General features: G+C 45.3%; 1 protein-coding gene across 5 annotated transcripts in view; it reads right to left on the reverse strand.

Moving 5' to 3' along the window:
• Positions 1–12,179, reverse strand: part of ADGRD1 (adhesion G protein-coupled receptor D1) — a 1,511,981-nt gene that overhangs the window by 1,252,803 nt on the left and 246,999 nt on the right. For all 5 annotated transcript variants that reach the window (XM_073676103.1, XM_073676100.1, XM_073676102.1 and 2 more), the window contains one exon: positions 2,417–2,492. In XM_073676103.1, coding sequence (XP_073532204.1) covers positions 2,417–2,492 — 76 coding nt within the window. The remainder of the gene's footprint in view (positions 1–2,416; positions 2,493–12,179) is intronic.

Genomic DNA, 12,179 nt, shown 5'->3' on the forward strand with positions numbered 1-12,179 from the left:
GTTTCCTGGTCAGGGAACACACTACAAGCAACACCTCCTGCCCCAGGACAGTAAGGGGAGGATCCTGCCCCATATAACTGGATCTGGAGGCGGGGTTAGCTCAGACAGGGCTGTAGTCGAGCTGAGGACACAGGAGTAAGAAGCCAGGGACTGGAGCTGAGATAGCTCGTCCTGGTCAGACTACAGAGGACCGGACACCGGAGTCCGAGGCTGTGGGACCCTTCAGGCCCAGCAGCAGATACCGCAGGGCAGGGGATTTCAGGTCTCCTGGCCCAACAGAAGCCCGGAGGCTCAGCCACACGAAAGGACCAGTACCGCCACAGAGGAGCGAGGAATACACGGGATCCGAGGCACCAGCCATACGGGTGAGCACAGCACGTCACACTCAGGGACGTGGGCTACAACACGACTATACGCGAGATAGCCAAAGAGAACAGTCAGAACGGCAGGCCTACAACTCCACCTGGCCAGGGGAATTCTAGGATTGCTCCCAGACTGACCAGGCCCTCATCCCTAGCAAGTACTCCTGTTGGGGCCTATATAATTACCACCAGTAAAGAGCCTAGGACTGCACTGCAAAGACTCCGTGTTATCATTACTGATCCAGGCACTATCACCATCATCATCTATACACGCTGCCCTGAAGCTACACTCTTCCAGTGGGGAGTTACACTACCTTGCTGCACATACCACCAGCTTCAGCGGACTGCTCCGCAGCCGCGGTTCCCAATAACCGCAATCCACAGGTGGCGTAGTCGGACATTAATATTTGTGCACATAGACTACTACCGCCCTGGATCACGGACCGGGTCACCACCAAGGTGACTACTACCCCCAGCATCTACAAGGCCCGGCTCTGGGTACCCCCACGGCCCAAGGGGCGCGTCACTTACATAGTAGCTCTTCTTGGTTCTAACCTGTTCAACATTTCATCTTGTGTGGCCTCAATTTATTTTTGTTGAAGTGTATTCCCAATATTTCTAACACATTCTATGGTATATAACCAATGGAAAAGAAAGTAGTGTCCCTGTTCAGGAAATGCAGCTTTGTGGGTATTTATTGCGCCAAAGGTTTTGTCAAAAACTATGTGATCAGTTTTAGGCTTTTTTTACAGAGCAGAATAGTATTTTTGCATTATGCCATTACTGTTTCCAGATCAGCTGATCACAATGAATGGCATCTACTGTAATCTACTATTGTATGATCTAATACACAAGAAACAGTAAAAAAAACAAAAACAAGAAAGTATCTAAGGCTATGTGCCCACGATGCAGAAATGCTCCAGATTTTTTCCTGAGCATTTCTGCATCTCCCTGGCAGAAAAAACGCATGCGGATTGTACATGCGGATTGTACATGCGTTTTCCTGCCAGGGACATGCGGAAATGGAGCGTTATTCACTGACATTTCCGCATGCGGGTTGAACATGCGGATTGTACATGCGTTTTCCTGTCATGGACAAGCGGATGTGAAGTGTTCTTCACATGCATTTCCGCATGCGGGTTGACAAGTACTTTCCAAGCAATTTTAGCATCACTTGGAAAGTGCTTGACAACTTGGTCACACTATATAAATCCATGCAAACGGCATGGATTTATATAGTGTGACCTTAAAGAATGGTAAAAAATAAAAAAATAAATCTATACTTACCTTCCGATGGCCCCCGGAGTCTTTATTCGCTCTGTCCTGGCTTGCCGGCAGCTCGCGGTACACTGAAGGACCTGCCGTCACATGACTAAATGACGTCAGCGCAGGTCCTTCAGTCCACCGCGATCTGCCGGCAAGCGAAGACAAGCACACCACGGGCCATCAGAAGTAAAATGTAATATTTATTTTTTATTTTATTCTTTTTTTAACAGGTTCTATGGTACCCGGGTCCGGAGGAGAGTCTCCTCTCCTCCAGACCCGGGTACCATCCGCACATTGAAACGCTTGGATTCCACATGTACAGATCCAGTGATGCGGATTCCATGCGGTCCAATACAAGTCAATGGCGGCGAAAACGCTGCGCTTGCGCAAAATAATTGGTAGTGCTGCGTATTTTTCCGCAATGATATCCCGAAGCGGAAATTTCCGCAGCATGTGCACAGCACATGCGGATTATCATTGGGGAACATGGCAGGCCTTCTACCATGCGTTTTTTAAGCGTTTCTGCAGCGTTTTTGCCGCTGCGGAAATGCTTAAAAATCGCATCGTGGGCACACAGCCTAAAACTGGATTGAAAAGTGGTTTGCAATTGCAGCCAACTGATAACAATAATTGTTCTATCCGGTTTTATTCCGGTTGGTTTCTTGTGTTTCAGTGGGGGCCAGAAAGGAAAATATATGATACATGTTGTACTTAAGAATAATCCCAAATGTTCTCTCAGTATTTGGAGATATGAAGTAAAATAATGTGTTTTATGATTGTACACATACCTGGTATCACTCGGTTTAATCTGAGTGTAGTGGCGATGCATAGTGTGGTACAGCAATCCAACAATGGTGGTTCGAGCTGGAATAAATAAGAAGTAAAATAGAGACATTACTCACGGGTCTCACCCAACCATGAAATATTCCAGCCATTTCAGAACATTCCCTTGTCAACACATCACATCGGCGTCATAATTGGTGCCACTACGCTGTGAAATTCAGGCTCCCTGCATTCCTGGTGGTCCTACTACTGTAGCCTCTCCGCCAGCATTCCTCAATATGGACGGCTAAGTCAGACTGACGGATGCTACAAGCACCTCAACCTGCCCAGGAATAAAAAAAACAGGACCAGATACATTTTTTTTAAATCCACAAACTGGAAGCAGTAAACGAGAGGGAACGATTTAAAACATGACATGAAATTGCTTTCCACAGAGTCTAATGAGACAGAAAGCGATGGGGACAGATGTTTATTTTTTCGAGAGGAATGTGAATACTTTGCATGAACTCGGAAGTGCAGGCACAAAAAACAAATGATTTATGGACAACATGGGGCAGCGATAAGTGGTTTCCACTCTGCCTGGATCAGATATTGACAGGCGACAGAATACAGCTATATCTGTTAACCATTTATCAGCCGCGCGCCTCGATTCTTACAGCTGCAAACAGTACAGAAATGCGTAAGGAAGCTGCTTCTCATGTCAGCATTAGAAAAGAGGTCCATACACAAAAAGAGGTCCATACACACGGGCCCGCATTAGTCAGTGTCTCTGCAACTTAAAGGTGGCATTGGACATTAGCTAAATTTGCGCAAAGATTTGTGACTTTTCTCTTCACTTGTCAAACGTTATAGGTGGCAAAAAGTGGGCAAGGTCTGCACGAAGATTTACTTTAGACCACTTTTATGAATAATCCAAGGATAAAATTGGGCAAATTTATGGTGCCTGTTCATAACATATACAATTGCTATTTTTATTTCCATGAAAGTATAAACATGACAGATTTATTAACACCCCAGTTACTTGGTCTGAGTATGGAATGCTATTTCCAGACTGATAACGGACCTCCAGAGCTGAACTCAACTGCCTCATAGATTATTAGGAGCTGAGCTTGGGTTAGTTTGGCCGGAAATTGCTGCCCATACACAGACCGTGAAACTTGGATGTGTGAAGCCGCTTAAATAGTTAACATTAATTTTTAATTTCATAAATCAATAGTACACATTGAAATGAGAAACTTTGTAATATATCTTATGAGAGAAATCTGTATTCAGTGAGGACAGATTACATTACTGAGATAGGAGATGGCAGTTGCTACATACAAGATTATATGTAGAAAGGAGAGAGAAGAGGGAAGAACTAGAGGCAGTGATCTGCCTTTCTCCCCCCCTCCATCTACATAAAATTTTATTAGATATGAACTACTTGGATAGGGCAAGATAATATATGTAAATACGTCTGATCACGTGACACAGATGCCGGATGTCTTCTGAAGTTTCCTGGGCAACGGGCGCATCATGGAACTTCCGGTCTATGCCTATTGGCTGCGCTTATGTTTTTAAACCCCTGCCACACCTTTAGTTTTCAGAGAGTCCTAAATTTCAGCTGATGTTATCTGTGGGTTTTTCTTTGCATCTCAAACAATTTTCCTGGCAGTTGACTGGCAGTATCAATTCCTTGGATATGCTTTTGTATCCCTTTCCTGTGTTATACAGTTCAACTACCTTTTCCCGTAGATCCGTTGACAATTCTTTTTCTTTCCTCATGACTCACAAACCAGAAACGTCAGTGGCTGGATGAAAGATGCAAGAGTCTGTCTGGATCCCAGAATCTCACTCAGCTTTTATGCACACATACTGATTACAAGCAAACAAGTCACAGGTGAGGATGTTACCTTTAGTAGCCATTCAAATCCATTTGTGTCAAATTCTGTGCATGTTATCTGCCCAAAATCACCAGGGTATGTGAACTTTTGATCAGGGTCATTTGGATGTTTTTGGTTGTCATTAAGATTTAAAAAGAGAAAACACAGTAGTTTGACAATAAATGGCTTCACCCAACCAATAACCATGAGTGGAGAAAAGTTTTTTTTTGTTATCATTCATATTCTCTGAAACAAGGCCAAGAAAGGAAGAATTCTGCCGGGGTATGTAAACTTTTGAGCACAACTGTACCATTGTATGCTCCTCTGCAGACTTTGTTCATGCACAAGCACTTTTGTACATCCTATGCTATTGGGGACCTATATTCGAATTATGCACAAGCATTTATACAATAGGTCTGTTTAACCCCTTTACAGCCCATGCCGTATTAGTACGCACATTTGCGTACCCCCCGTTCAGTGAGGGCTGCTGCGCTGAGCCCTCACTGAACCGAGCACATGTCAGCTGATTCTTACAGCTGACATGTGCCCGCAACAGCCGCGGGTGGAATCGTGATCCACCCGCAGCTGTTAACATGTTAAATGCCACTGTCAATCTCCGACAGCGGCATTTAACGCACGCTTCCGGGTTGCGCGTCATAAGCCCCGCCCATCGGCGACCCCGTCACGTGATCGCGGGTCACCGATGAGTGGGCATGACAACCCAGGGTCTGCAGCAGACGCCTGTGGTTGTCATGATCAGGTCGCTATGAGCGCCACCTAGTGGTCGGCGCTCATAGCACAGGACCATTTCTGCTGCATGCAGGGGATCTGCTGGTCCCCTGTATGTAGCAGAGCCGATCAGACAACTGCTGCTTCTAGTCTCCTATGGAGACTATTGAAGCATGCAGTAAGTGAAAAAAAAAAGTTTTTAAAAATATAAAAAAAATAAAAAAAAATATAAAAGTTTAAATCAGCCCCCTTTCGCCCCATTCAAAATAAAATATAAAAAAAAAAAACCCTACATAGACATATTTGGTATCGCCGCGTTCAGAATGGCCCCATCTATCAATATAAAAAAAGAATTAATCCGATCGGTAAACGGTGTAATGAGAAAAAAATTCTAAACGCCAAAATTACGTTTTTTGGTCGCCGCAAAATTGCAATAAAATGCAATAATGGGCGATCAAAACATCGGAACCATCCCAAAATGTTATCAATAAAAACGTCAGCCCGGCGCGCAAAAAATAAGCCCTCACCCAGCCCCAGATCACGAAAAATAGAGATGCTACAGGTCTCGGAAAATGGCGCTATTTTTTTTTTTTACTAAATTTTGGAAATGTTTTTCACCACTTAAATATAAAATAACCTATACATGTTTGGTGTCTACGAACTCGTAATGACCTGGAGAATAAAAAAAATAAAATAAAAAACAACTGTGGTATTGCACTTTTTTTGCAATTTTACCGCACTTGGAATTTTTTTCCCGTTTTCCCGTACACGATATGGTAAAACTAGTAATGGCGTTGAAAAGTACAACTTGTCCCGCAAAAAATAAGCCCTCACATGGCCATATTGTCCAAAAAACAAAAACGCTATGGCTCTGGGAACAAGGGGAGCAAAAAACGAAAAAGCAAAAACGACAAAACCCAAGGTTGCGAAAGGGTTAATTAGTCCTCAGACGGAGATATTGCCTTGTATTACTGTTACTATAACATTACAAAGTCCTTGTATTACGGCATAATTATTCTTTGTACTCTGAAATATACTACATATTGTCCTGTGTCCACGAGATTTTAAGTTGACATTAACTGTATTTTAACTATTGTACGTAATTAGGTGGGTGCGCCTGCTCCTGCAGTGCCACCCTCTTACCCAACCATTGATTCATTAAAGATTTTTTTTATGTATCACAAGTATGCTCTCTGACCATTTATGTTCGGTTGTTCTTTATGGGTTTTTGTTTTTTTTATAAAATCTTATTAGTAGTATCTGCCATCTTCTATCTCAGTAATGTAATAATTTGTCTTCACTGAATACAGATTTTAGCCACGAATTGAGAATTCTGAGAATGAATCTTCAGTCCTGCCGGAAAAAAAAGAAGCAGATTTTTCTGATAAGATAAACTGCAAAGTTTCTAATTTTCATGTTTACTATTGATTTATGAAATAAAAATTAAAACAACGGTCATTCTTTAAGAGTTTGTTGACTTTTAATAAATTTCAAAAAAATCACTCCTTTTTAAGTGAATTGATATAAGATATGCCTGTCTTAGTAAATGTGGGTGTCATCCATTAAATGTTCTTTCCCAAGGTATAAAGAGGAGCGGCTGTGTTGGCTTTTCAGGTAAACATCTACTGTATTTCCCTGCCTTCCCTAGAAGATGGTTTGAGGCAAAATGCTCATTTTTATAAGAATAACAGGAGTGATAACTGTCAGATGAACAGCTCTCAAATAATTAGTTTTACAACCAAATTTACAATCATATAGATTATAAATAATATTATACACATCTGTTCATTATGAACCTAAAAATATAAAACAACACAATACAGTATGACTCCTAAGCACAAGAATCAATCTAAAAAAACTAAAGACACATCCATCAATTGTTTCATACCATTCTCCCTTCATAGTAGTCCTGGACTCATACCTTCATTAAAAATGTACACTTACTTATCTTATAACTGTTAGTACCTACTTATGTATTATGTAATACTCTTGTTCTCCTGGCTAATCCAGCCACCCATGTTCAGCATGCGGTATCTGAAGTACTTAATGCCTATGTTTTATGACTGAATTAGTTTGATAATGTCAGAGTCATGTGAACACTAGAGATGAGCGGTGTTCGACTAGAACTGTTCGCCAATCTCAAATTCGAGCTGTTTTAGGCGGTGTTCGAGTTATTCCACGAACCCGAACAATTTGCAAAAAATGCGGCTGTTCGAGGTTATGTTCGATAACTGTTCGTGCACCAAAAGCGTGTCCTGCATGTCTGGCGCTATTTTGAACACCAATCATGCAGGGATTGCCTGCCACTCACTGTAATGCCACAGCCATGGTGGTTGTGGCATTACAGTGATTGCCCAAATCGATGGGAACAGTGCCAACAGTGAAACATGAAAAGCGGCAATTCAGCAGCGGCATAGACCGGTACCCGACAATTTAGAACAGAAAGAATAGAGCATCACACATAGATTAGATAGATAGAAACAAGTCAGCCACATATATATGAAGTACAGTGACAGTGTTGCTTACTGTACTTGTCATTTAGTGTAAAGGATTTATCAAAAAAAATAATAGTGTTTTCATGCACCGTCTCTTTAAAAAAGCCGGCCGGCAATTCAGCAGCAGTACCCGACAATTTAGAATAGAAAGAATAGAGAATCACACATAGATTAGATAGATAGAAACATGTCAGTCACATATATGAAGTACAGTGACAGTGTTGCTTACTGTACTTGTCATTTAGTGTAAAGGATTTATTAAAAAAAATAATAGTGTTTTCATGCACTGTCTCTTTAAAAAAGCCGGCCGGCAATTCAGCAGCGGTACCCGACAATTTAGAATAGAAGGAATAGAGAATCACACATAGATTAGATAGATAGAAACATGTCAGTCACATATATATGAAGTAGAGTGACAGTGTTGCTTACTGTACTTGTCATTTAGTGTTAAAATAAAGGATTTATTAAAAAAAAATTGGCGTGGGGGTCCCCATAATTTTAGGCTCTAGCGGAGGTTAAGCAGACAGCTGGGGCAGATGTTTGAAGCCTGGGAGGGGGGTAATACCCATGGAGCTTCCCAGGCTACTAATATCAGCCCCCAGCTGAATACCTAGCCTTTACTAGCTATTAAAATGGGGGACCCCCCCAAAAAAAATGACGTGGGGTCCCCCCTATTTTAATAGCTAGCAAAGGCTAGGCAGACAGCTGGGGGCTGATATTAATAGCCCAGGAAGGGTGCCATGAATATTGGCCCCCTCCCAGGCTAGAAACACCAGCCGTCAGCCGCCCCAGAACTGGCGCATCCATAGGATGCGCTAATTCTGGCACTTAGCCTCGCTCTTCCCACTGCCCTGTAGCGGTGGCAGTGGGGTAATAGGGCTGGGGTTGATGTCAGCTTATAATGCCAGCTGACATCAAGCCCAGGTTAGTAATGGAGAGGCGTCTATAAGACACCCCCATTACTAATCCCATAGTCAAAGTTAAAAGAAAACACAAACACCCAGAATAAACTCCTTTAATTGAAATAAAGACACATTCCTTTATTGTTCTAAATTAAACCATACTTACCACCACGCCCATTCCAGCTGAAGCCAACGATCTCCTGCAATAAAAGTAAAATAATAAAGCAACATCATCCTTACCTTTCCATGGTTCCCACGACAGCTTCAGCTCTGCTACATCGAGATGACAGGCTGGACCGCAGCAGAACGCTGCCATCCAGCTTGCCATGCCGCACACACTGAGAAGCGCAGGCATGCTTGCGCTCCTCAGTGTCTCGCTGTGACGGCATAAAGATGAGACGAGTTCATGTCCAATGAACTCAGCTCACCTCATGCACGTCACTGACAGCGTGGGAGAATTCTCCTGCACTCAGCGCTACAGCGTGAGAATTTTCCCACGCTGTCAGTGACGTGCATGAGGTGAGCTCATTCATGTCCAAGCAGCGTGGGAGAATTCTCACGCTGTAGCGCTGAGTGCAGGAGAATTTTCCCACGCTGTCAGTGACGTGCATGAGGTGAGCTGAGTTCATTGGACATGAACTCGTCTCATCTTTATGCCGTCACAGCGAGACACTGAGGAGCGCAAGCATGCCTGCCCTTCTCAGTGTCTGCGGGATGACAGGCTGGATGGCAGCGTTCTGCTGCGGTCCAGCCTGTCATCTCGATGTAGCAGAGCTGAAGCTGTCGTGGGAACCATGGAAAGGTAAGGATGAGGTTGCTTAATTATTTTACTTTTATTGCAGAAGACATTAGCTTCAGCTGGAATGGGCGTGACGGTAAGTATGGTTTAATTTAGAACAATAAAGAATTGTGTGTTTATTTCAATTAAAGGACTTTATTCTGGGTGTTGTGTTTTTTTTAAATACTTTACTAGAAATTCATGGCGGTCATGTCTAATATTGGCGTGACCCCATGAATTTCGGGCTTAGGGCCAGCTGATAATGCCAAGCTGGCCCTAACCCCTTTATTACCCAGTGAGCCACCGCTCCAGGGCCCTGGATGAGTTGGGTACAGCGCCAGAAGATGGCGCTTCTTTGAACGCGCCATTTTCCGGGGTGGCTGCGGACTGCAATTTGCAGCGGTGGGGACCCAGAAAGCTTGGGCCTCCCTGCGCTGCAGATTCCAGCCCCCAGCTGTCTAGTTGTACCTGGCTGGACACAAAAATAGGGCGAAGCCCCATGTATTTTTTTTTTTAATTATTTAATGAAATTCATGAAATAATTAAGAAAAAAAGGGCTTCCCTATATTGTTGTGTCCAACCAGGTACAAATAGGCAGCTGGTGGTTGGGGGCAGCCCGTTCCTGCCTGCTGTACCTGGCTGGACACAAATATAGTGCGAAGCCCCACGTCAATTTTTTTTTTAATTATTTCATGAAACTAGATGGTGGCCCGATTCTAACGCATCGGGTATTCTAGAATATGTATGCGGCAGACCCGGCGCAATCAGCAGAGCGGTGTTTAAATTTGGCGCCAAAATCGCTGACTGGTCGCGGCCAGCAACCGCGACCAATCAGCAAAGTGGTGTTGAAATTTGGCGACTATATCGCTGATTGGTCACGGCCGGCGGTTGCGACTAATCAGCAGAGCGGGGTTTCAATTTTGCGCCAATAATGCTGATTGGTCGCGGTCGCGACCAATCAGCAAAGCGGTGTTTAAATTTTGCGCCAATAATGCTGATTGGTTGCGGTTGCGACCAATCAGCAAAGCGGTGTTTAAATTTGGCGCCAATAACGGTGATTGGACACGACCGCGACCATTCAGCAGGGCGGTGTTTAAATTTGGCGGCAACAATGTTGATTAGTCGCGGCCGGCGGTCGCGACCAATCAGCAGAGCGGGGTTTAAATTTGGCGCCAATAATGCTGATTGGTCGCAATCGCCGGCCGCGACCAATCAGCAGAGCGGTGTTTCAATTTGGCGCTAAAATCACTGATTGGTCGCGGCCGGCAACCGTGACCCATCAGCAGAGCGGGGTTTAAATTTGGCGCCAATACTGCTGATTGGTCGCGGCCGGCAACCGTGACCAATCAGCCGAGCAGGGTTTAAATTTGGCGCCAATACTGCTGATTGGTTGCGGACGGCGACCGCGATCAATCAGCAGAGCAGTGTTTAAATTTGGCGCCAATAATGCTGATTAGTCGCGGCCGGCATCCGCGACCAATTAGCAGAGCAGGGTTTAAATTTGGCGCCAATCTCGCTGATTGGTCGCGGCTGGAGTCCGCGACCAATCAGCAGAGCGTTGTTTAAATTTGGCGCCAATCTCACTGATTGGTCGCGGCCGCTATTTAAATGTGGCGCCCAAATCGGTGATTGGTCGCGGGCAGTTTCCGCGACCAATCAGCAGAGCGGTGTTTAACTTTAGCGCCAAGATCACTGATTGGTCGCGTGCGGAGAGCGCGACCAATCAGCGAATCGTATTGGTGAGGACCGGGGAGCGCCGCTGCCTGGTCGGATACTTCCGCTGCGAGAAGCCGGGAGATGAGCGACTGCTCGCAGCAGATGTATCCCGACCCGCAGCTCCGCTCCCCGGTCCTCCCTTGACACCCTAGCCGCTGATCTCCCCACAGTATCCGCATGGTGTTACAAAGATCCGGACATTTGTGTTAAAAATCGCTGATTGGTCGCTGGCGCTGCCCGCGATCAATCACCGATTTTGGCGCCAAATTTAAATATCGGCCGCAACCAATCACCGATCTTGGCTCCACATTTAAACACCGCTGTGCTGATTGGTCGCCGACGCTGGGCGCGACCAATCACCGATTTTGGCGCCACATTTAAATAGCGTCCGCGACCAATCAGTACAGCGGTGTTTAAATGTGGAGCCAAGATGGGTGATTGGTCGCGGCCGATATTTAAATTTGGTGCCCAAATCGGTGATTGGTCGCGGGCAGCGCCTGCGACCAATCAGCGATTTTTAACACAAATGTCCGGACCTTTGTAACACCATGCGGATACTGTGGGGACATCAGCGGCTAGGGTGTGAAGGGAGGACCGGGGAGCGGCGCTGCGGGTCGGGATACTTCTGCTCCGAGCGCCCGCTCATGTCCCGGGTTCTCGCAGCGGAAGTATCCACACAGGCAGCGCCGCTGACATCCATGCGGCTAGGGCGTGAAGGGAGGATCGGGGAGCGGCGCTGACATCCAATTGGTCGCGGCCGCTATTTAAATGTGCCGCACAAATCGGTGATTGGTCGCCGTCGCGACCAATCACTGATCTTGCCGCCAAAGTTAAACACTACTGTGCTGATTGGTCGCGGACGCTGCCCGCGACCAATCACCGATTTGTGCGCCAAATTTAAATATCAGCCTCATGCACGTCACTGACAGCGTGGGAAAATTCTCCTGCACTCAGCGCTTCAGCGTGAGAATTCTCCCACGCTGTCAGTGACGTGCATGAGGTGAGCCGAGCTCATTGGACATGACCTCGGCTCATCTTTATGCCGTCACAGCCAGACACTGAGGAGCGCAAGCAAGCCTGCGCTTCTCAGTGTCTGCGGGATGACAGACTGGATGGCAGCGTTCTGCTGCGGTCCAGCCTGTCATCTCGATGTAGCAGAGCTGAAGCTGTCGTGGGAACCATGGAAAGGTAAGGATGATGTTGCTTTATTATTTTACTTTTATTGCAGGAGATCGTTGGCTTCAGCTGGAATGGGCGTGATGGTAAGTATGGTTTAATTTAGAACA

Source organism: Phyllobates terribilis, unplaced genomic scaffold (assembly GCF_046119375.1).
Source record: "Phyllobates terribilis strain yellow unplaced genomic scaffold, ASM4611937v1 Scaffold_1__5_contigs__length_1240528914, whole genome shotgun sequence".
Lineage (NCBI taxonomy): Eukaryota > Metazoa > Chordata > Amphibia > Anura > Dendrobatidae > Phyllobates > Phyllobates terribilis.